This window comes from Lagopus leucura, unplaced genomic scaffold, assembly GCF_019238085.1.
Source record: "Lagopus leucura isolate 7727_CA_CO unplaced genomic scaffold, USGS_WTPT01 Super-Scaffold_100058, whole genome shotgun sequence".
Lineage (NCBI taxonomy): Eukaryota > Metazoa > Chordata > Aves > Galliformes > Phasianidae > Lagopus > Lagopus leucura.
Genome location: NW_024962304.1, coordinates 957720 through 984589, shown reverse-complemented (window position 1 = coordinate 984589; position 26870 = coordinate 957720). Strand labels below are relative to the sequence as shown.

Sequence of the window (26870 nt, the reverse complement as noted above, 5' to 3'; positions counted from 1 at the left end):
TTGAACTCATGTCTCTCACATTATTCAGGCAAGTGCAGCATTACTACTCCATAAGTGAGAAATGCTAGAAAAAAATGAAGTTGCAGAGGCAAAATTAAATACTATATTGTAATACAATTGAACATCATGTAGGCAAAGTTGCACGGGCAATGAAAATGATAGTCTTTCCTATTAGGACTTGACTTCTCAACTTTAGCTACCTTCTCTATAGTTAAATGCACTTGAAAACCTAAACACATTCCTTACATTTGACAGTCACAAGTACTGTGAGTAAAATGAAAATGAAAATATGGGCAGATGCTTTGAGTAAGAGAATTCAGAAACATACTATTTTTCCTGCATTCTATAGTAGGGAAGGAAAGATTTTAATAAAAGACATTCAGAATAATTGCAGTAGTTGCAAAAGTTAGGAGATTCTGGTCATCCTTACCATTGTTTATAATCAGCATCACAGTTGCAGTAGTACTTGGGATCAGTACAGTTGCGTTCAATTCCACAGGCACATTTCTGAATACCAGGTCCTGATCCACCCCAATAGTAATGCTTCTCATTGGCTTTTCCAACCCACCACGTATACGGATTCCCTTCTGAAAGGAATGAAAATGAAAGGTTATGGTACATCACAGAAATAGATCTCCATTATACAGTAACTGGGCTCAGATATTTAATATGCTGACATTCGCAACACATCACTGGACTGCCACCTTGCATTTTGTGCAAACAAATGCACTCAGTTATCAATGAACAGTTCAAAGGACCTTGCTAGGTAAACAGAGCATATTTTCTTTTATGTATTCACATGATTTATAATGACTGAGAAGAATTAAATGTTTGTGTGGTGCTCAGAGACATGATTTAGCAGAGGGCTGTTAGAGAAGTATGGCTAGGTCATGGTTGGACTCGATGATATTTAAGGTCTTTTCCAACCTGAGTGATTCTATGATTCTATCTTGTATGTTCTTTGTTCTCAGTTTATATAGTCGAAGCATGTGGGTAGGTTCCATAATTATCTTCAATTAATTTCAAATTCATATATTTAGCTATGGATTATTTAATATTTATGCAAATTGCTTGATACATTCTTTTTACACATATACAAAACAGCTTTCATTTGGAAATTCATCTGTTTTCACTTGAAAACAAGCACGCTCATCGTGGTCTCTCCATCTGGCCCAAAGGAAACCAGAAAATCCCTAAGCATCTTAGCCATTTTTAAAGAATCCATGTAAAAGTTTTGATTCAATACTAGAGCAATGGTAATCAGGCCTTCAGTATTTCTTGGCATTGAGTCTGTAACTTCACATTTTTATATACATCTCTAAGTCGATTTCTAATGTTTTTAGACAAATCAAGACTCTTAGATGTAATTTAAAAAAGTAAATAAATCCCATCCTTATTTAGAAGTCACTCTTTATGCCTCCAGTTCAGCGTATAAGAATACATGAGCTTAGCTTCAAACTCAAGAGAGTAACTCAATCAATTGCAATACAGTTAACTTGGTGCTTTCTGACATTTAGAAAATATGATGGAAATCAACCTATAATCTTTTCTCTTTACAATATTTTTCCCCCTACCTGTACTGCTGTGCAACCTATTTCTCATTAAATCAAATGAAGCCATTAGCCTGAAATTCACTTAGAACCTTATAATTAAATTTGATCATCTAGACCACAGATTTACTTATTCCAGACGTGTGTGGAGATTCAGACAAACCTTTAAAGAAAATTCCAGAGATGGAGAGAGTAAACAAATATGATCAGATGTGTTAAGTAGATAAGAACAAATGAAAAGAACCCTAAAAATCTCTAAAACATGTACTTTGTTAAGTGATTTTGATTGTTAGAGATCATATAAAATACGACCTTTGAAAATACAGTAATGACAAAAATTCATGATTGCTGAAGGTTTTTATTTGTTGTTAATATGCCACACAGTACGACCATTCAGTCTACCACTAATGCAAAGGGTATGGTAATAGAATCTGGGATTTAAATTGGCCATTTTGGTTTCTGTGAGTTGACTATCGTGGAACTAATTGTTCTGAGCTAAAAGAACATGGCATGTAAATGATGCAACAGCATTTTCACGTTGCAATATGATCTATCATACATGAAAATATGCTGTCCTGTCCTTCAAAAGATTGCTTAATACAAATTATGTAACAATAAATGTCTTTCCAACAGCTAATAATGGAATGTGGTAGCTTCCTGATGGGTATTCTTAGAGATATTCTTATTCCCTCAGAATAAGAAAACAGGAAGGGGAGACACGAAACTAGAATGGCTTTTCAAGGTGCTGCTGGACAAACTGAGGGAAAAGAAGGACAAGTACAGGCAGTGAAAGCAAGGACATGTCACCTACATAGATCAGAAGAGACAGGCCAAAGAGTGTGTATCTCCCCTGCTAAATGAGAAAAGAGAATCGTTACAACAGATACAGAAAAGGCTGAGGTACTCAATAAATGCTTTGTTTCAGTCTTCACTAGAAGCCAGGATTCTCACATCCCTGAACCCAAAGCTCTAGGTGGGAACTGGGGGAGCAAACTTCTCCCCACTGTAAAAGTGGAGCAAGTCGAAGACCAGCTCATGAGACAGAATGTATACAAGTCCATGGGGCCAGATGGTATCCGTTCCAGGGCCCTAAGTGAACTGTCCAATGTGATTGGACCTCTGTGCCTGGGAAGATCATGGAACAGATCCTCCTGGAAAACGTGTTAAGGCACTTGAGAGATAAGAGGGTGATCTGAGATGGCCAGCGTGGCTCATCAAGGGAAGTTCATCTCTGACCAATCTGGTGGCCTTATATAATGGAGTGACAGCATCGGTCAAACGGAAGGTAACCGATGTCATCTACCTGGATTTCTGCAAGGCCTTTGAAGCAGTTCCCCACCACATCCTAATCTCTAAATTGGAGAGATATGGATTTGAAGGGTGAACTATTGGGTGGATAAGGAATTGGTTTCAAGGTCGCAGCCAGATGATTGTGGCCTATGGCTCTATGTCCAAGTGGAAGAGATGAGTGGTGTCCCCTATGGTTCTGTCTTAGATCTAGTACTCTTTAGCATCTTTATCAATGACATAGACAATGGTATTGTGTACATCTTCAGAAAGTTTGTTGATGACACCAAGCTGAGCAGTGTGGTTGATACAGCAGAAGGAAGGGATGACATTCAGAGGAACCTTGATAAACTCAAAAGGTGGGCCCTTGTGAACCTAATAAAGTTTAACAAAGCAAAGCAAAGGGTTTTTCACTCAGGTTGAGATAATCCCAGATATGTTTACAAACTGGAAGAAGAACTCCTTAAGATTCTGAACTCCTTAAGAGTCCTGAAAAGGATTTAGAAGTTCTTGTTGATGAAAATCTTAACATGAGTCAGCAGTGTGCGCTTGGTCTGGAAGGTCCTTGAGGTCCCTTACAACCCAAGCCATTCTATGATTCTATGGGTAGATAAGATCCAACATGCTGTTCTCCCTTCTCAAAATGACAGGGAATAAATCTGAATAAAAAAAAGGTTCATGGGTTGAGATAAGAACAGGAAGCAGTTACCATCATGGGTTAAACAGATTCTGTAGATGGAGATTAACGTTATTTATTGCCTGTTGATAGCAGACTCGAACAGAAAGAACCAACTTTTTCTATCTTTCCCTGAGTGGCACAGTGGAATGGTGCCTGAGGTCAGTCCCTAGCACTTAATCTCTGCCACTCCTTCATGGTTATCCTCTGATCCAACTCCAGCATGGGGTCCCTCCCACAGGATGCCGTCCTTCCTAAACTGATCCTGAATGGGCTTTCCATAGGCTGCAGCTCTCCAAGGGGTCATCCTTCAAGAGTAGATTTCTCCAGTGATGGTCTCCATGGACAGCAGCTCTCCCAGGCCATCTACTCTACCACAGGCTCCTCTTCACAGGCTGCAGCTCCAGCCTGGGTCCTGCATCTCCAAGGACTCCCCATGGGCTGCAGCCTGTTTTGGGCCACATCTACCAGCTGCACTCTGGGCACCTCCATGGACTGTACATGGAAATCTGTTCTGTATAGTGTCCATGCACTGCAGGTGGACTGCCAGCTCCACCACGGGCCCCTCCACAGCCTGTAGGGAACTTCTACTCTGTATCACCTGGAACACCTTCTGCTCTTTCTGTACTGACCTTGGTGACTACAGGACTATTTCTCTCACATATATTATTCTTTTCTCCCAGCCACTGTTGTGCAACAACTTTTCTTTCCTGCTCTCACAGAGGCACAACAACTATTGCTGATGGCTCAACTCTGGCCAACGATAGGTCCCTTTTAGAACAGCTGGAGCTGGCACTGGTCTGACATGGGACAGCTTCTGAGCTCTGCTCACAGGGGCCACCGCTGCAGCCCCTTGATACCAAAACCAATACACAAAATTGCTTTCACTGATCTAGGGCTCAAGCACAGCATCACTGATATTCAAAGCTCCTGTTTTTGTTGTTGCTATTGTTTTCATTTTTTTTTTTTTTTTTTTTTTTTTTCTTCTCATTCTTGAAGTTAATTTCTATACTATCATGGAAATGCTAAAGTTTCTCCATTTAAAATTCTTTTCACATCCTTGTTATCAAGCAAAGGACTACATTATTCAATCAGTAAGCTCTTCATCCAGAAGTGAAACTTCCAGTTAAAACACGAAAATGAAATTATATTATTTAGAGGTAGAAACAGGTAAACTGGATAGAAGTGATAGCAAGATTACAGACTATAGTACTGAGTGTTACAGACCAGAATGACAGATAAAATAGGCCTTGTTCTAATTCACTATATTGTAAACGAGATACAGTTTTATATCCAAACTGTGTGACAGCTTAGATGGGCATATTTTTTAATATCTATTTTTTTCAGTGTTCATTATGTAGGGATCTGGCTCACAATCAGGAATGCTATGCAGATGTATTGCAGATGCCAATATGACAAACTGTAACAAATAGTAAAACTTCGTAACGGACAGATTGAAAGAACAATAGAAAGGAAAGACTGGAAAGGAAAAGGATGTACCACACGGGTAAAAAATAAGCATGTACGACCACATTTTACTTCTCCCATTTTGTACTGTTTATACCTCTACAGTTTCTTTCTGAGAATGTGGGCTTTACGTTCTTTATCCATTTTGAAAGCTGTTGGAAAGGGCTATGATATACCATAACATGAAGACTGACAACTAATGGATATCATTCTAAACACCAGATTATTTAATCACTCACAATTATTTGGCTACAATATCAATACTACTGGTCTTATTGAAATAAAAGCATATAAATTCAAGGAAGGAAAATTCAATGGAGGAAAAACATTGGAGAAAAAAGTTACACATGAAAGTTGCCAAGCGTATTGTGATCACAAGAATACCAGAAGCTATTTTTTATATTATTGAAATTACCTTTGCTTAATGTAGTAACAAGTTTTAAGTTGTGACAGAGCTTTCTTGTTGCTGTTGCCTGACATTATTTTTTTTTCCCCCATTCAGGCTTTGTGGAGAAACAGCATTATGTGAAGGACTAGGAGAGAAACTCACTGCCTACCGTGGAGTTCTTGAATAAAGTTTGAATAGGTTTGAATAAAGTCTTGGCAAAACTCTGCTCCATGGACATGAAACAACTCTCCTTTGAGGACCGCTGAAAGAAATGTTTAATTTGATGCATACCAAGTAATGACCAAGATGCATTTTCATTTCCTTTCCCAAACCTAAAGCCAAAGATAATACCTGTGTTGTAAGAATAGACGTCTAAGGGCAAAAATGGCTGATTTGATTTAAATTGCATAAATAGACATAGAATTTTGGCCAGAATATCAGATTCAATTTTCATTTTTAGTGATTCAGAATTCTTTCCAAAAAAACCCTGTTAGATTTACATGTAATGTAGTCATCAGTAGTTGCAATGGCTTTGTAGTACTGGACTAATGGTTAACATTAATGTCCTTTTATTTCAATCTATGTGTAATGATAGCTGAGTCCTGCAATTATTAAGTCAAGATAGGTAAAGAACCTGATCATTACTTTTTTTTTTTTTTTTTTTTAAAGTGTTCCCCTTTAGAGAAAGTTCAAGAAAAAATAAAGAACTAATATAACTCCCTTGTCACAGGTCTTTGAGTATCATGAGAAGGAGATTCCTTTTTCAGTCCTTTCCATAAATGTAGCTTTATATGAAACATTTCATTTTATACAAAAATATACCCAGACACGGTTAATGTAGTACTAGCAGAACTCTTGACATTCAATAATACTTTTATTTCTAACGTAGCAGATCATTCTCAACATGTATGACTTTTACTTGCACAATTTATCTTTGACTGTTTAATAAAATTGACAGAGATTATTATTTTTTTATGCAATTGGTTAATTAAAAAGGCATTAATTTCAGTACTTCAAAGCTATTGTTTCAAAGATTTTCAGTTCCAGTAACAATTGCAACCACACCGAGGCAGTTCAGATTAGGCAACTGAGTAAAGAGGACAGATACTCCATGGCATTCAGAAGTTCCATTTACAACACAGAACACAACACAATCCACAGAAATATGTGATTTCTAATTTGAAAACAACTTGGAGAAGTTAAATGTTTCTTTTTTCAGCATTTCTTCCCAGTCTCATCATTCTTCCTTCACTAGAAAATATCACTTTTTGCAATAGTGATCTACAAGTCCAGCCTGACCCCCACAGTGACCTGAGGAAGAGTAGAAGCATACTGCTTTTGCTGAGAGGGACTAAGCTATTTTCTTCTCCATCAATTGCACCCTTTTCAGCTTGTGGAATCAAAGGAGAAACAGTGCTGACTATCCAAGACTCTTCCTTTGGTTTCCTGCTTCAGATTTTTCTCATTTCTACCACTTTATCTTGAGAAGAATAGAAACAGATAATAATTTCAGGAGCCTTGCTAAGAACACGGTCCATCTCATCCCATATTCTGTGCCTAGTAGAGGTAATGAGAGGCAATAGATCTGAATATAGATACTTGTGGTTCATTACCTGTGCATTCCCCCAGCATCCAAACACTGGATTCAAGATGCCAGAGGGTATTTTTTTGCATGTCTCTTGTCAGTGTCTGTTTATAGTCCATGAATTCGCCTAATTCCTTTCTGATACTGCTTATACTATCAGTATCTACAATGCAGATTAAAAAACTGGTGAATCAAACAGCACGTAACTTGCTCCAGGTAAGAATAAACCTGCATCTGCTACTGCTGTCCATTTTCTTTCTCCACTGACTCTCGAGGAACTTCAAATGAAAAAACTTCTTCATTTCGTCTCCACTGAAGTATTAAGAGCAATAGCAGTGATATTTCTATGTCAGAACACATCAGATCACAACCAAAACAATTTCCCCATTTTTTTTCCCCCAAATTACGTGTTGTACATAAATAGATATTGGCTATATGCATGGCAGCCACAGTGATGATTCTCAGCACTGAGGCTTACAGCAGGCTGACTACTGAGTATATTCAAATTGAAATAAAGGAAGCTACACAACACAAACAGCAATAATTTTCTTCAATAAAACTGGAGATCCAAAACCAAGACATCTGTTAAGAAAGGCTTATTTGAGACCAAAATAGAAAGTGTGACAGAAAAATGCTCCTGAACAGGTTTCTTTTGTCAGGACCAGCAGTTTATCTCCCTGTCTTCACAGCCATTGCTACGACCTCAGCTGACTTCAGAGCTCCTCCAGAAAAAGTCAGAGGAAGACTCAGCAAAGTGTCTCCCCTAAAGATTTCTGCAAGGAAGGCTCACTTAGAGCTTTTTTTGTTTCCTTGAGAGTTCCTTTAATGATGATGCTTTCAGGTGTGTTTCCACCTGATGGTACAGCTGCAGACTTAGGACTCAGGCCCAATGGACTGGCACCCTGGCTGAACCTGACTTTTCACCATAGACTTGCATGATGATTTGATAGGCTTTCTTTGTACGAGCCTGGCAGTTGTCTCTGGGTCTCACCCTGACTTGCTTTGCAAATGCCTTCTTCAATATTAATATTAATGAAAATAAATTGAAGGACCCCTGATAACAATATATGAAAGTAATGCGCTTTGAGAGAAGTGTCTCAAGTGTTCAGATTCAGGTACAGGCAATAACTTTATGCAGTAAATCCATAATTCTATCATACTCCTGTACTTTTTTTTTTGTCATTTTTACTTAGTCCTCTACAGCTTTTCTTTATCTTCTATGACAAATGTGGTCAGTTCACACAAGGAAAACTGTTGCCTCCTAAGCATTTATTTTAAGCGTGTTTAAAGAAAACAGCTATCAACAAATGGCATTTCAAAGTATTTTTGTATACACCCTCAACAAAACAGACTACAACAAACATAGAAAAGACACTGTATAATGTATGTTTTATTTACATGGTCTGTTAGGTGACTGCCATTGAAAGAGCATGTCCATAGATTCTTGCCAAAATGAATGTTGACAAACGGAGGGATCTGAATCTCATTTCAGTGATGGATTGAAAAAGCAGTTTTTTGAATAAGTAGGCCTGAACCCCTAGTTTATCTTATAGAACTTTCCTCAACTTGTGCATCACAGGAATTTTGCAAACGTCCTGCTGCATTGTAGTTACAATCTGAGGGCTATCCCACAGTGTCTAGGCTCCACAAGGCCCAGGGCACTGTCAGTTCTGACAATTGTTAGTAGAGCTGAAAGCCCTGGGATAAAATGGTAAAAAGCAAACTTGATTTCACTCTAAATATCTAGTGGAAAAACAGAAATTTCGAAAGCTATTACAAAGTTTCTCACTGCAGTTAGCTAAATACAAAATCATCCTGCCAGTAAAGATGAAACCAGGAAACTTGAATCTAGAAATAAAGTTCAGTTAATTTCTTTAACCTTTGGCATAATTCAACTAGAAATATCTTGGATTTTTTTACCACTACACGTTTATATAGTTAAAAATGAGATCTTTTCTAATACACGTGATCTATGTAAATAGAAAATGACAGACTTTCTAGGAGAACAGGAGGACAGACTAAATGACTGTAAAAATCCCTTCTGGCTTTATAGTCTACTTTGCAAATAAAAGATAGTGGCTACTCTCGAACACTACTTGGAAGCTTTAGTGCACAACGTGACTGATTTTCCACTTGTACTTGCTATGTAATTTATGAGGTGAATACATTGTTTCTCTGCAAACAGCATTAGATTTCTGTTTGCTTTTAGAAGTGTATTTTAGGGCTGTCATTTTTTGTGTCATTAAATGAGTTCTGAATCTTATAGATCTCTTCTTATGTTTAACTGCTATTATTTTATGACTGGTCAGTGGATATAAACTCTCCAGCAATGACATGTGCCATTGTCAAGCTCTGTTCTTAGCATGCTTTGCTTGCATCTGTCCATCAATTCCTAGTGAGAATTTGCTTCCTCCATTACTCCCATAGAAATACAGAGTGATTTAGAATTAAAGGGATGTTTGGAGATCATTCCAAACAGCTTCTCCAAACAGTACTAACATCAAATTAAGATCAGAATACTCAACAGCTTGAAAATCTCCACAGACAGATTCCACAACCTTTCTGAGCAACTTGTTACAGTGGTTACATTTGCTCAGTGAAATTTTGTTTTTTTCTTTTGACAAGCTGGAATTTCCTCTGCTGTAATTTATTATAATTATTTGTTGTAATTTATGCTCATTGTGCCCTAGACATTCACTGTTAATTTCTTCACACTCTAAAGCCACAACTTATGAAATAGAAGACAGCAATTAGATATTTCCTCTAGCTGTCTCTTCTTCAGCCTGAACATATTCAGCTTTTTCTGCTACTTTGACATTATCCACTCCAGCATCCTTTCCTATTGGACTTGCTCCAGCTTTTAAGTATCTTTCTCATGTTTAATAGTTCCAAATCAAATTGTTAAACTCCAACATGTAAAGCTTCCTCTGAGTGATAACCAGTCTTCAGCATAATGGCTATTCTGGTACTATCTGTGAAATAGCTGAGTGCCCACTGTAAACCACAGTCCTTGACGTGTACATTGCACTGTAATGAGTCCTGTTTATTTCCATGAAACTCCAACAAAGACGAAGAGCACAATGTCACCATTTGATAGAACACTATTTTTCAGCATAGCTGCCACCATTAGCTATGCATTTTCACCAATGATGAACAAGAGCCTGAGTGCCTCACACATAAAAATCTGCACCAGCAAAGGCGACACACTGTTGCTGTCACCATTGCAGAAATACATCAGCCACAGCCTCACTGTGTGCACATCCACTGTTTGGTCTCCATAAACATTCAGAAGCATCAATGAATGTCAGTGGGTGCAATTTTTTCTTCTTGGAGGAATTAAATTGTCCATTTTTTCTTCATATGCACTTCTATGTCAGAAGCCATTTTGTCAGACTGCCCCTCTGCTGCCATCTGTCACACAGCAACAAAATGTGATGAGGTACTGGCGAGAAGATTCAGCCTCTACTGCCACATCACAAACACCCACCTCTGTGTTGTGGGATAACATAATAAAATAGGAGACATTACTTTCAGAGCAGCCCTTGTATGTTAAATTGTATTAGCTCTGATAACAGATGCTCAAGAGCAGACACATCGATTTTTAGTTTTTAATGTTCTGTCTGCACTGAAAGTCTGAGAGGAGCTATACAGATTATTTTTAGAAGCTTTTCCAACATACACAGCAATGGTGCTTTTTCAGATATTTATGCAATACAAATAAAGACATTTACTCCTCACTTCTAAACTATTTTGCCTTGATACTACTTGAAATACATTTAGACATACTTAATTTATGCTAGATAATACAAAACCTCGATGTTTCTTTTCTAAGTCACATATAGTGATCTTTGAATTAGGTGCAGTTGTTTCCAAAAAACTGTTGTTTACTCCAAATAGGCTACAAAATATCTAATTTTATAACAAGCAATAATGCAATTTGACAGTTTTAGTATTTTTGCACTGATTACACAATTCACTGCTAGCTTTTAGATACTGATCTCTTTCCAGAGAAACTGGAAAAAGATACTGATGGCCAGAATGAAACACTTAGTTCTATACTTAGCGAGTGAGGTCCAGCAAGATCTGCAAGCTAGCATTTCTGTTAATGAGCAACTTTTAAAATTGACTACATTTTCTATAACAAATGTACATTTTAAAAAAATCTTACTGTGGTCATTTGTGTCTTATCAGCCTCAGATCATGTGTCATGCCCCAGATGCTGTCTCTTCTTCATGTTTTAAACTCTGCCAGTCTCTGGAAGAGTAGAAGTACTATGCAGTCTGACCTAATAAAACCAGTGGCTGTGAGTCTGCTTAACTGATGGACCAATAGAACAGACTGCTATCTGAACAAACTATTAACAGGGAAATCTGTTTTTGTACTGGACATATTTATTTCAGAAAGAGAAACATATTCAAGGACTGAATGAGTTAGTAAAGAGCAGTTTGTGACACAATTCAGAATGTTTCAGTTTTTCCTAATACTCTTCAGCTTTGAATCATACACTCTACTTGAGATGTTTGGAGCTGTGTATGAAGCAGAATGTACTCTGATCTGTGAGCTGTTCTATGATAACGTATGAGGAAGCAGTCATTGTGAATGAGTTGGGAGCTAAACTCATCAATTTTGTATGCAGTTATATTGGTTTCACCACTGGTGGCTGTTTGAATTCCACCACAGTGTTCTTTCCTCTAAAGGACTAGAGAAGAAAATAGACCTCTGTGCCTGGGAAGATCATGCAGCAGATCCTTCTGGATGACATGCTTGATCACATGAGGAATGAGCGTGTGATCTGAGACAGCCAGCACGGCTTCACCAGGGGAAGGTCATGCTTGACCAATCTGGTGGCCTTCTGTGATGGAGTGACGGCATCGGTGGACAAAGGAAAGGAGACTGATGTCATTTAGCTGGACTTGAGCAAGGCCTTTGATGTGATCCCCCACCACATCCTTATCTCCAAATTGGAGGGATGTGGATTTGATGGTTAGGCCACTCGATGGATAAGGAATTTGTTGAAAGACTGCAAGCAGAGGGTGGTCATTGATGGCTCTGTGTCCAGGTGGAGGCCGGTAACGGCATCCCCCAGGGCTCTGTCTTGGGAGCGGTGCTCTGTAACATCTTCATCAATGACAGCGATGACGGAATCGAGTGCAGCCTCAGCAATTTGCTGATGACACCAAGCTGAGTGGTGTGGTCGACACAGTGGAAGGAAGGGATGCCATTCAGTGGGACCTCAACAGGCTTGAAAGGTGGGCCCAGGTGAATCTAATGAGCACAGCAAAGTGCAGAGTTTTGCACTTAGGCCAGAGGAATCCCAGGCATCCATACAGACTGGAAGGAGAGGTCCTTGAGACCAGTTCTGCAGAGAAGGACCTGGGGGTCCTGATGGATAAAAATCTTAACACGAGCCAGCAGTGCGCTCTTGCAGCTCAGAAGGCAAATGGTATCCTGGGCTGCATCAGAAGAGGGGTGTCCAGCAGGGACAGGGAGGTGATTGTCCCCCTCTGCTCTGTTTTTGTGAGGCCCCATCTGCAGTACTGCGTCCAGATCTGGGGCTCCCAGTGCAAGAAAGATGGAGAGCTGTTGGAGGGGGTCCAGATGAGGCCACAAAGATGATTAGAGGGCTGGAGCACCTCCCCTACAAAGAGCAGTTTTTCAGCTATTCTCATAGAGGCGCTTTTTTGCAGCCCAATACCAAAACCTAGTGTCATGGTTTTCCATAGTTATTCCATATCATGACATCATGCAATGAACTGACAGAATTGGGACAGCTGCTAAGTAACAACATTTCCCAGTACTACTGGGAACTACAATTCCTAGCATTCTCCAGTCCTTCCCACATGTCCCACATGGTTTTTGGGAAGGAAGAGAAGCAGTGAATTTAGGACTTCCTCCCTTTTCTCCTTCCCAAGCTTGATGAGGAGATATCTGTCTTTCCAATTTGTTTGATTTATTACTCTTGATTCCTTATAACGTACCTTCATCATTTTTAATAAAATAGTTTCTCTTTATCTCAGTCAAATATTTCCTTTTTCTCATTTCACCACTGGCTTCCTGTGGGAAAAGGATGGAGAAGGCCTAGCTCCCTGTCAAGGATTAAAGGCGACCCGTGACATCTAGCCACAAGACTAATAAAATAATCCATTAAAACTGCTCAGATCTATGATATAGTAGGACTTTAACTATCAAATCAGAAACACTGCAGACAAATGATGGAAAAGGTGATGCATTGGTGTGAACTCACTCTGGCAGTTCAAATTTGTTGAAAGACTATGATGAATCTACTTTGTAAGGTGAGATATTATGTATGCATGATGTTGTCTGTCAGTGCAGCACCAACTTCATGCTAGCTCAGGTATCATTGATATCAGTTCTCCTAAAGTTGACTATAAGTGAGCACAAGTGCATGAAACTTAACTTCTCCAAAAAATCTAAAGAGAGATTCAGTGATTCTACCTTGGTTGGTACTGCATGTACCATGTACTGCACAGACCTGATGTTCACAACTGTGAAACAGCTACAGATCTATTCTTTGCTAAGTTTCCAAAACTATATTCCTTGATTAAAAACAGGGCAGCACTGATTATGGCAAACTAGAATGCTTCATAATTAAACAGAAAAGATGCATTAAGCTCATGTCTATAGTTTTAGAAAAATACTAGATGTTTATTGTAACTTTTGAACGACAATACAGTGAAAAGAATGAGAAGAAAATTTAGATCAACACTTTTCTAGGAATACACTAAGCTGTACTCAGATCCTCCTAGAAAACATGCTAGGGCACATGAGGTTTTAGCAGGTGCTTCAAGAAAGCAAGCAAGGCTTCAATAAGTACAGATTGTGCCTGACAAATCTGATGGTCTTCTATGATGGAGAAATTGTACTTGGGTCTGGGCAATCCCAGATATGCATACAGACTGGGAGAAGAACTTGAGAGAAGCGCTGAGGAATCCTGGTAGATGAAAAACTTAACATGAGCCAGCAGTGTGCACTTGCAGCCTGGAAGGTCAGCTGTATACTAGCATGCATGAAAAGAGATGTGGCCAACAAGGCAAACGAGGTGATTGTCTATCTCTACTCTGCCCACGTGAGCTCCCATCTGGAGTAATGCGCTCAGGACTGAGGCCCCAAACACAGGAGAGATGTGGAGCTTTGGAGAAGATCTGGAGGAGGACACGATGATGATTAGAGGGCTGCAGCACCTCTCTTACAAAAACAAGCTGACGGAAGTTTTTCACGCAGAGGGGTGTTGAGGTGCTGGAACAGGCTGCCCAGAGAGGGTGTAGATGTCCTGTCCCTGAAGGTGTTCAAAAGTGGCCTTGTTGGGACTGTGGGCAACCTGATCTAGTGCCTGATCTATAGGTTAGCAATGCTGCCCATGGCAGGCAGATGATATTTGAGGTCCCTTCCAATCCAAGTCATTATACCATAGGAGATGCCAAAGAGTAAGTATGCGTTATAGTATTAAATCTTTATATTTTGGTTTTATGAGCTAATTTTTTGAAAGAAATTCTTGAACTGTTGTGAAGCAGTTATTTCTTACATAGTTGTAGAAAGCAGCCAATGTGTTTATTCTTTACTTTGATCTTTCAACATAGAAATTAATTTTGCTACAATTTTTATCAAAAAATGAACTTTAATTAGTGAGAAATTGGATCAGTACTTATCACTGAGTACGATGAATCAGTATTTTCTTTTTTGGAAAGAGTTCTTCTTTCCCTGTCTTATGGCATCTGGTACTACTAATTTGCTATTTATCCATTATTTGCTGATGATGGATGAATGGGTGACCTTTGACAAAGCACAGTCTGCTGCGATAGAACTGCACTTATAAAGACACCTGGTCTTTGTACTGCTTAATGTTGTGCGAAGCTCTTCTCATTCACAGCAAGTCAGTCTTTAACAAAAAAGCTCCTTCCCACCTTAATCTAAATTAAGGATTAAGAGCACCTATGTCATGTTCTAAGCCCTTTCCTTCTCATCCCTCAGTAACTTAGTTGAAAATCTGAACAGAACAAAAGAAAATCTTTAATTTCTTGCAAAATATCTGAGCAAATTGGAGTCATGTGAGCAATTTTTTGAGTCTCATATCTGTCACTGCTCATTTGAGACAGCATCCTCTTTTATTGGGTATAGCTATTCTTGGCCAACAATCCCAACATCAATGAGAAACAATTTTGTAATGGGTTTCCTGAAAAAAAAAAAAAAGAAAAACAAACCATCCAAACAAAATATACCTTCCACTCTCTTTCTCTCTCCCATTAAATCTGTCATAAAATTTCTAAGAGTCCAGTTATTCCTTTTCAGAAGAAAACTCATTTCTAGTTGATGATTTTCAGTTGGTAAGATTTAAGTATTTGTTAAACAGTAAATGGAAATTGTACATTTCTGATGTCTAGTTCAGGTAAGTATTAAACCCGTTTAAAAAACCCTTCTAGAAAAGGTACAGTGATCACAAACTTACATACATATTTATATATACACTATTTCTGGTGCTTCAGAATAGAGCATTTATAGCTCTATGGAAAATACAGTAAGCCTAAAGCCCACAGCTGTGCTGTAAGCTTTGATGAACAGATGTCTGGCAGGAAGTTAGTCTACAGAAGAGCTCTCACTGGTTTTGATGAGCTTTGCATCAGATCCAGTGTCTGTACAAAGCAAGGAATTTGTCTGGCGAGAAGTGACTGAAATGATCCTTCCTGTATTTCTAGTTCTCTGATGGGCCGATTGGTGGATTTAATTAGTTTCATTGGTTTACTTTATATAATTCCTTCTTTTTTCTTACGGGATCTGTTTATTTTCTGTAAGGACAAGACAGTCAAGACACAGAGTCCTCAGTAAAATGCTCTGACAGCATACAGAACAATTGATATCCAGTATTATATCACAATAAGCTATAATTCATTACTTATCAAAACAGACCAGATGACCAATTTAAAATATCCTGCAATCCCATGATAACAGCAGAATTGACCTTACAGTTGTTTTTGTAATTTGTAATACTTTTTGCAGCAAAATTTTCCCTATGTATTGTTTGCTGTTTGTCCATAATATTTTGTAATTCCTGAACTGCAAACCATAGACAAATACAATTTTCTGTCTGTATTATTGGTATGTCTAAAACATTGTATTTCACTTCACCAAAGATAAATCACTCATATTTTTCTTTTATTCAGAAATTCCTACACCACATTCTTCTCTTATTGTTTAATTACCTAATTTAATTTTTGCAGTTGTGAAGATGGCACAGTTTAAGATTACTTCATCCCTAAAGTCTTTCTTGTGAATACTTGCACATTAATCTCGATAAAGGACGTCAGAGTGTTTAAATCCTAACAGAACAAATCTACACTTGAGTTTTTGTACCATATGGGTTCAGAATCACAGCAGCACACAGTTTCCTATACCCTTAGGATACTAAAAATTCTCCAAATAATCAGTGATCATGACAACTAGAGAGTACACAGGGACCTAGGGAAAAGAATAAAATTCACATTGCCTTGAACTAAAATTAATACAGTTATATTAAGGATTGAAACAAAGCAATTAGACAAAATACAAGATAAAGTCAAAGACAGAAATAAATGATCTTAGGTTACAAGTTGAAATATGAAAAGCTGGAGATGAAGAAACAATGAAGCAATGGCAGAAAAGGATCATAGGTTCTAGCCGTAAAATATGTCACCTAACAATGTTAAAAACAAAAATCTAACCAAGTCTAATATTCCCAATTCTGCAATTTATATTCATGAAGGAAAATACTAGTTTGCAGTTAGTATTTATGTGTGGTGGAGAATGTATTTTCCTACGCTATTATGTGCACTGGGAGAATGCAAATGATTCCATCACTTAAACCCTATTTAAAAGAAAAGGTGGTGTTTAGGATCTTAGTCTAGATGGTTCTCAAATATGTGTTTTGGCACATGCTTTGTCCCCAAACCACTCTGAATGAAATTGGCACTTATTACTGATAAGGATTAGCATGAGCTTTATACCTTGCTACCAGTCCTAGGCAAACCCTATTCTGGATGCACTGCAATTACTTCCCTGGACATTGCATTAGATCACAGAATCACAGAATCACCAAGGTTTGAAAAGACCTACAGGATCATCCAGTCCAACCATCCACCTATCACCAATAGCTCCCACTAAACCATGTCCCTCAACACAAAATCCAAACGTTCCTCAAACACCTCCAGGGTCGGTGAGTCCACCACCTCCCTGGGCAGCCCATTCCAGTGCCTGACCTCTCTTTCAGACAAGTAGCATTTCCTAACATCCAGCCTAAATCTCCCCTGGCGCAGCTTGAAGCCTTTCCCTCCAGTTCTATCAACAGTTACACGAGAGAAGAGGCCGACCCCCAGCCCACTGCAACCTCCCTTCAGGTAGCTATAGAGAACAGTGAGGTCTCCCCTGAGCCTCCTCTTCTCCAGGCTGAACAATCCCAGCTTCTCCAGCCGCTCCTCATCAGACCTGTGCTCCAGACTCCTCACCAGCTTTGTCGCCCTTCTTTGAACACGTTCCAGGGCCTCAATGTCTCCCTCAGGACAATCTGCTCCATAACCTTCCCTGGCACCGAGGTCAGGCTAGCAGGCCTGCAGTTCCCTGGATCCTCCTTACAACCCTTCTTATAGATGGGAGTCACATTGGCAAGCCTCCAGTCTTCTGGGACCTCACCAGTCAACAAGGAGTGCTGATGGATAATGGTGAGCAGCTCGGCTGTCACCTCCACCAGTCCCCTCAGCACTCTCGGGTGAATCTCATCTGGTCCCATGGACTTGTGGCAGTCCAGTTGGAGTAGTAGGTGTTTGACTGCGTCCTCCTGAATTGCAGGGGGTTCTGTCTGCACCCCAGCTGAGATTACCAGGTCAGAGAGCGGAGTACCCTGAGGATAACTGGTCTGACCTTTAAAGACAGATGTAAAGAAGGCATTCAGACCTCTACCTTTTCCTTACCCTCACTAGTCACGTTCCCAGCTTCATCCATTAAAAAATGGAGATTCTCCTTAGTCTTCCTCTTACCAATGATGTATTTTATAAAAGAGTTTTTTATTCCTCTTTACCCCAGCAGCCAGGTTGAGTTCAAGCTGGGCTTTTGCCTTTCTGATTTTCTCCCTACACATCTTAACAACTTCTTTGTGTTCTATCTGAGTTGCCTGTCCCTTCTTCCACAGGAAGTAGATTCTCTTTTACTCCTGGAGCCTCCCTATTCATCCACCCAGTCTTTCCCGACAGCTCATTTTGCAGCTCAGGGGGACAGCCAGCTCTGTTCATTATAAATTCCTACTCTTTTGGAGAAAAGCTGCAAATATAGACAAAATACTGGTCCAAAATGGTAGATAAGTCTTTACAAATCTGTGCAATGCATTTATTTGTTTTTGTGACCAGTTCACTCATTATAAGGTGAAAAAAGTACCAGTCACTGTGAAGGAAGACTAAGTACACAACATCTGGAAAAGATTTGGAGTTTTTCTGAACAAATGACAATAATACACAAAAAGTAAAGTATTGTTAATTGAACATTCAAGTGCTTTTTGATGAAGAATTTAGTGAATACTGTTATTGCAGTGTGCGAAATTTCATTGTTTATAATGTCTACAGAATATCTGCTGGCAAGAAGATAATCTTTTCTTTCACATTTCAAATAAATAAATTATTAGATTCATTTATTATTATGAGTGATTTGCAATTGAATTGGTGAACCTCCTTTGTTTTGTACAATTTTGTTAACTTTTTTCATTTATTCTACTGTCACTTAAAATATGTACAGACTATACTATGTTCTTCTCTCCTTTTTTGGTTCAGTATCTTAATCTGGTATTTTTAGTGGTTACTCTAGCAGGTCCAGTCAAAAATTGTCTCCTGTGTTAATGATATAGCAGCACATATTTTACATAACTGGTTTGTTTTTCAATATTTTATGTTTTACTTAATGCAAATATTTCATTTCACTGATGCTCAGCTCAGATGGATGCTGAGATGTGAGTAAAATGACCCAGGCTGTGCTGTATACTGACATCAGCAACAAACAGAATAATAATTATAAGATCCAAAGGCAACAGACCGCAGACCCTTTCTGGATGACTTTATGACAGAACTCTTCCATAGAGGAAGCACTCCTGAAAGAGTGATAAAAATTGGAACCCTGAAGAAAGAAAGTATGATCTCTAAATATGACACAGGCCACCAGCTTCTTTTCTTCACATTTATCTTATTTGTTTCCAAAATACTATTATGACTACTATTGGGGCCCTCACTGCAAGAAAGACATTGAGGCCCTTGAATGTGTTCAAAGGAGGGCAACGAAACTGGTGAGGGGTCTGGAGTACAGGTCTTATGAGGAGAGGCTGAAGGAGCTGGGAATGTTCAGCCTGGAGAAGAGGAGGCTCAGGGGAGACCTCATTGCTCTCTATAACTTCCTGAAGGGAGGTTGTAGTGTGCTGGGGGTCGGCCTCTTCTCATGTAACTGTTGATAGAACTGGAGGGAATGGCTTCAAGCTGCGCCAGGGGAGATTTAGGCTGGATGTTAGGAAATGCTACTTGTCTGAAAGAGAGGTCAGGCACTGGAATGGGCTGCCCAGGGAGGTGGTGGACTCACCGACCCTGGAGGTGTTTGAGGAACGTTTGGATTTTGTGTTGAGGGACATGGTTTAGTGGGAGCTATTGGTAATAGGTGAAGGTTGGACTGGATGATCCTGTAGGTCTTTTCCAACCTTGGTGATTCTATGATTCTGTGATTCTACTACTGAGATTCTGGTGAGATGCAAAATATTATCTTCTATTTCATAAGAACAGTTGACCCTTTATTAACTGTTTTTTCTTTCTCTGGAGCTTGTCTTTTGTCCAATATGGCTTAATAAGGAAATTTTCATGATCACATCAGTCTTATTTTCTCTCTGTTGTTTGTTTGATTGTTCTTTATATATGGCTAACACATTAAAACTTTGCAACTTTTTGTCATCCAGTGTTGAAGAGGTGTCAAATCTCCAAGACAGCTGAAGTACTACAATTTTTGTGAAACCTTAGCAGAAGAAGAAGGATAGAAACAAAAGTATGTTGGGGGATATGAGGGATCCATGTTAATAGTATCATGCTTAAAAGGATATGTGTTGAGAAAATACACGTACAGTGCTAGCAAGATGGAGTAATAATACATGACACAATTCCATCTATTAATTTCACTGTTTACAAAACCATATGTTAATTACTATTTATCTATTCATTTATCCATCACTTTTTTGAAATCAGTCCACAAAATCCTGACTAACATTTCCTCTAATGTGACTACCAAGGACATAGGTATACTTGGACAGCTTGGCACTAAGCTTGGATGTAGCAGAATCAAACATACAAGAGATACGACGAATAGGATGTATTCTGAAAATATTTTCACTTACATTATAGGCACATACTTTCTTATTTGTGGAAATAAAAAGTGTATCCTTAAGGAAAAAATCACCAAACATTCCTCAGCATAGTTATTATCTGGTTGATTATAAGTACTAAAAATGAATATTAGAAAGAAAGCTCGTGGCACAGAATTCCAGTGCACATACATACTGTACTTTTAGTCTTGCAAGACTAATCTGCATAGTACCACTTGTAACTCTCTTCTGGGAATTAAAACACAAAAGCTGACTCCCTTCGCTGAAAAAATCTATTTCATTTTGGCATCTAAAACCATATCTCAGACTTTTGCTGATGCAACAGTGTTATTCAAAGGTAGGTACTTCTGCCTGAAGCATTACAAACAGAGATACTCTCCAAAGCAACATCTTTCTCACTTTCTTCCTCTCATTTAGTCCAGAAAGAAGCTTTGTCTCAACCTGACTGTACAAAGTCACAAGACCTGCATGCGTTTGCCCTTGTCTGCACTGGCTGTACCTTCATATAGGTAACAGCGGCCCCCTGATAGGTTCTTGATTTGGCTGGTTTTCAGCTTTTCACAGACAGTGAAGAGATGATGTGCATATGGTCTGCAAAATAAGCAGCAGCCCCTTGGGTTTACTGGAAGTGGGGGAAGCAGCTGTGCAATTTTCAGCCTTTGGCTGCAAAGTGGTGAGGCATAAGCAGAATATGGCAAGGAAATAAATAATTGAAACCCTCGGTGAGCCCAAGACTGAGGAGGAAGAAATCCCCATCATAAGCATCGTACTTTTTCAAGAGGATGTGAGCTGCAGATTCTTATCATGATTGTCTCCTCACATTCTATTTGAGGAAGACTGCAGGGTTAACCTTAGGAACCAGAGCAGAACAAAGAATTCCAAGGGGAGAAAAGAGTAGAAAGAACAACATTTTTTTTTTTTTAGGTAATAATTTAGATTATTTTATTATCAAAGCTTTTCTCTAGTAGTTAATTTTGCTTGTTAGACTGTTAAAATGTACTTGCACTGAAAATAAATCCTTGCCTCCATGTATGGTACCTTTTTACTTCCAACAGAAGTACAAGGAATGTTTTTTGTGTAACATCTAGCTCTTCGGTAGTAATTTATTGTCATTATCACAGTACTAGCTCACTCACTCTGCAAGATAAGCTGAGTTTGGGTGCAAAGTTGCTGCCCATTTTACACCCCTGCGTGTGTTAGCTGCAAAAGGGTATTTATATTATAGGAGAAAAGACAAAGCTTCTTATTCCCTTGTATGACATGTAGAACTAATTAAGACAGTGTTCCTTAGCTGTAGTCGTTTTCCTCTAGCGAGCTAACTTCTTTGTGTGCTCTCTGAAAAGGAGACCACATTTATGCATCTGAAACTAAAATTGTTACTTACAAAGATTTTCCACCATTCCTGAATCTAATGTCATTCTTTTTCATTTTTCACCTTTCTTCTTTAATTAAAGCTGTTATTGTTACCTTTCTGGATAAAATTACCACCTTTATTTTAACAGTTGGATTCCTGGGATGTCATCTACATATGAGTTTTTATTTTTTTATTTTTACTGTATACCCTTTCATTTTTCTTCCTGTGTATGCATGTTGGGCCCTTTTGCCATCTTATTTTTAAATACTGAATTAGTTCTAACATGCCCTGTTCTGATTTAACCTTTCTCTTTCCACTCACCTATTTTCCCCATCTAACCTTCATCCATTTGTATCTTTATTCCTTTTCAAGGAAGACTCTGTGGTCAAACTATAACTTTTCACCTATTTCTGATGTACTGTTTAATAACCCTGTTTTGGAACCTACATGCTACCATAGAAATTATCTTCCAATATACTGCACATGTGTTAAATTTCCATTGGGTCATTTTTTTAAGAATGATTATTAAAAGTTTTTCTTATTTTCTGTGCAATCTATTTATTCTTCTGCACAACTGACGAGACCCACAAGAGCAACAAGATTAACGAATTGTGGAAGATTTTCTCAGCATGAAATAATTTTATCAAATTAAACATAATTTACAAGAAATTGACCTGCGGAATCAAACTCTATAACCACAAAGTAGTTATAAAGCAGGTATGTTATTCAGCATTGCACGCATGCCAGGTGCAGGCGGGGAGGGGGGATAGCCCCTTCCTAACCTGCATGGCAAAAGCAGGTAAACATCCTTATTTATAGAAGGAATACATGCACATTCATAGTATTTCTAAGACAAGGAGTGGTTATAACAGTTACTTCTAGGAATTCATTACAGTATTCTCTGCCCATTCTACGCCCTGAACTTCACCCCTAATTAATGTTTCTGCACATGTGCTGTGACTCCTGGTGGTTATCCCGGTGGTCATGGAGACGAAGGCCATATGTCACCCTCGCAGTGTACTTCTGACCCCAGTGTAGTTTGAAGAAGTACTCCAGCTTCAACTGGTTCAGTTTCCAGGATGGTTTCAAGGATGTGGCACCTTGTACCAAACAGCAGGCTCCTTCAGTCACGGTTGAGGTACCCCATGTCTTTCCCGTTGTACCCATACCTTTTCCATTGCTCATGCTCAACTACTTAACACTCTGCTTTAATAAACTACTAATAAACAATAAACTACTTTATCAATATACCAAATTAGCCCTTTATTTGAAGTATTTTCTTTGTTACTCAAAGGTAGCGTCTACAGTATTTTCACTGCTATACTATCAGATCATGTATTTGAGATATGAATGATTAGAGCTTCAATAACATTTTATTTAAATTAAAAAAAAAAAAGATGTTTAGTATGCACGCTGTTGACAAAAACTCAAATCACTAAATCCTCTGTGCAGGTACAGCAAATTTAATCACCTCATATTCTGTCAAGAATCAGTAGAATTTCAGCCAATAATAGGCAAGGGGTGAAACTAGATTGCACAGACCAAATTAATAGAAGAAATAATGAAGAATTAAAAATGACTCATAGTAACTTTTATATTGCTACAGGTATAACTGACAAAGAAGCCTAACTTCCAATATTCTGAAGCAATGAAAATGCTACTGGGAATTGTAATGATTTTATTTTGTGATATGGAGTTTCTATGTTGCACTAGATGATATGGTAGTACTTCGTTTTACATTGGTTCAGGAAGGCACACTTACTGTCTCACACTAAAAAGAGCTGTTAATAAGGAACTAATTCTTGGGCAGCTAACCGATTTCTTATTAGTTGTACAGGTTTGCTAACTCCTCAGAAATTAAGGCATATTATAAGTGACCAAGGAGATAAGTATTAGAGCAAAAGCAAGGATGGAGTCTCCACCTCCTTCTTGACATTATATTTCAGATCCTGTAATTAGACTATTAAGCTATTTCAACATGAGGTCTTTTAAATCTGAAATTAGATGATGCCAAAATCTGACCACTACCTAGATTCAAATAACACCTAGATTCCAAATAACTTTTTCTGGTGTTATTTTGTTTTCCTCCCACATTTTACAGTGGCACATCCTGGGGTTACAAAGCAGTAGGATTTCAACCTATGCGTTGTTTTCTTATAAGCTTTTCTTCTGCAGTCTCATACAAAGCCCACAGGGTATTTCAGTTTAACAAAAGGGTCAATTTTTTTGTCCAGGTAGAAAGGAAAGATAAATGAATATTTGATTATTCTTCCTCCTGTGCATTTTTATCCAGGCAGGCTCATGAAAATCAATTTAGAATCAAATATTACTTTCTGCTGTAATGTACCAGGAAAATTCTAAGGTTTTCATCATATGCTAAGCTTTAACAGATCTAAACACCCATGGTCATGCTGTGGCAAGTTCAAACATAGCTTGGAAAGACAGTGGGATCACACTGCCCCTCATTTGATACTGATCCCACAAATGCAAGCTTGGCTTCTGAAAATACAGAGATCCTGAAATGGGCATGAAGAAGAGCCAAAGCAGGAATTTTTAAACTCTTTTTGCACACATACAGTAGTATTGTTTTGTAACAATATAAAGCCTGTAGAAAAAATAAACATGTCAAAACATCTCAGATTTTTTTTAAACTGTTGCATAAATACCCATGCAGGAATGGAAAAAGGGATTGTGCTTAAAAGAGATGCTGAGCAGTTATCCTTTGCCATGTGCTCACAGAGGAAACTACAGCCAAATTAGTAACTTGGTCAAGACTTGAGAAATTTTTACTCTTTATCAGCTTGTCTTTTTCTGCTTGTGTTCTTAGTCTGATCTACAGCTGATTAATACACTATTACTATGTTAACATAAATACATAGGTGGAATTCAGTGTGCACCTTCGATGTTTTGCCTCTTACTGCTCTCGTGAGACTACAAATTACTGTATAAGATAACTCATGGCTAAATCTCTATAGATACATTATTATAATATTTCTCTGCTTCAAGAGAGATGTTGTCAGTGCCTAATGGCATTAAAGGAAGGTGGCTAATTGTTACAAAGCTGCACATTATTAATTTTCAAACTTCACGTGCTACCATTTTCAGGGTAACACATCGTTCAAAGGAATCATGGAGCACTTACAATAATGTAAGGATGAAAATTGCAAAAAAGATGTCTGAGACATTTACTAATTACATACAAATTATGTGTAGAACAGCTTGATAAATGCCACTGGTAAACCTCATTATTGGCTGAAAATTTACGGTTGTTCAATATTACACTTATTAATAACCTTAGGTTTGCTTTACCTCTGAACTTGGTATTCCAGTCTACCAATTTCATACTAACTCCTTACAACTATCACAGTTCATGCTAATAAAATCACTGCAAAATATTTCAGCAACAGTTAAAGCTCTCCAGTTTGGTCTTCCAGAGATCATTCAATGCTGTAATTTTAGATTCTCAACTTGGCTAGCATGCAAACATATACATTTCTGTATTTGCTTTCCAGATGAAGTTAATGAGTATTCTCCAAGCTTAATTAAAACTGATGTCAAACAAGCTAGAGAATTACTGCATTTAATAAAAAAAGGAGCGCTATACATTTTTTTACTACATACAACTAATAAATATTACTGTATTAGATAAATAGAATAAAAATTGATGTTATGAATAGCTTAATAAGATATCCTCAGAACTGTCTGAATACAACGTGAGTTATATCAAATAGTTTTCTTTTCACATAATTATAACTTCCCAAGATGAGCTGAAACTGCAGCTTATTTGTAAGATTCTGTATGTATTATATAGCTACATTTTACAGCCTGCCAATATGGACAACAAGAGTGTTTACCTATAATCAGATCATTTACTAAAGGAATTGAGATTTTGATAAAAGAAGACTCAAAGAATGTATTTCCCCCTCTATATTATTGGAAGAAAAAGCAACTAGTGTGTGTGTTCTGGCAACATAATCTCAAATAATGACTGGTGGGATTTGGAAACTGATGACAAGACTATGAAAATAAGATGACAGTTCCCAAAAAATTTAACGGCTGAAGGTATCAGGAATACCTCACAAAGTATCTTCCTCAGTGTCAGAGAAAACTAGAGAAAAAAAATCTATGAAGAAAGGAAAAAAAATCTGAAAACGTGCCATTAAATACAGCAAACATTAGTGCAAATCTGTCTGTTTTCAACTAATTATTCTTCTACCCTTCTTTGAAGAACAAAAGGAAAAGAAGTGCATCTGCTATAAATGCAAAAAAATAATAAATTAAACGGAAACGTCATGCATCTTTCTAACTGGATTTGAGCAATTTCTTTATTCTGACGTGAACTAAAAACAGTATAAGGAAGAAAAAAAACTGAAAATAAGAAAATGGAAAAATAAGATGTGTGAACACGATCTTTAAATATTTATGATTCAGAGTACTATAAAAATTACTTGAACATTCTACAGTGTCCCCTTTTGGCCTTTGCCCATGTTAGTGGGCTCCACAGTAATTATTATTACCATTAAAATGAACTAATTACTTCATAAATTTCTTTCATTGCAGATAATCACATTCTTGCAAAAGTGTATTTTTTTAATTTCAAAAATAGATTTTCTACTGTTGGGAATTTAGAAGTGCAAAAGTTCAAAAGCTGCTGAGCAGATTTATTAAAAAATGTTTTACAAATCCTCATACTCCTTACACACAGCCCCAGAATATTTGAGGGTTGGGATTTTTAATACTTTGCAAATTACTTCGCAAATTAAACCCAATCTCCTTTTTTATTATTATTTTTTTTTATCTGTAAGCTAGGAACAGAATGCTTTATATTTTTCACCCACTTCCTGCTGGATCTGGAATGTATTAATTCACGCAATACAAAAAGTGCTGTATCTACTACTATCACGCGAAGCAGCACTGCAGAAAATTGAGATCCTTTCAAGGTTCTATTAGATTCAAAGCCAGACATGTAACATTACAAGTCAGTAATAATGAAAACCAGAGACAGCATCATTTTATTGAATAACACGGTCTAATAAAAATGCCTGCCATATAAAAAAGTTTGCTATCAGTAAATGCATATGTATAACTCAGGACTTACAGATCTCAAAGCACATTATTATGCATTTATAGAAACACTGCAGAAGATAAGCTTGTCTAACAGAGCAAAAATAAATACAAG

At 37.9% G+C, this 26870-nt stretch overlaps 1 protein-coding gene across 1 annotated transcript in view; it reads right to left on the bottom strand.

Annotated features, from left to right (window-relative positions):
• The window catches only part of CNTNAP2 (contactin associated protein 2), a 663767-nt gene that overhangs the window by 136662 nt on the left and 500235 nt on the right, over positions 1–26870 (bottom strand). Inside the window, exon 14 of the mRNA XM_042886519.1 lies at positions 431–587. Coding sequence (XP_042742453.1) covers positions 431–587 — 157 coding nt within the window. The remainder of the gene's footprint in view (positions 1–430; positions 588–26870) is intronic.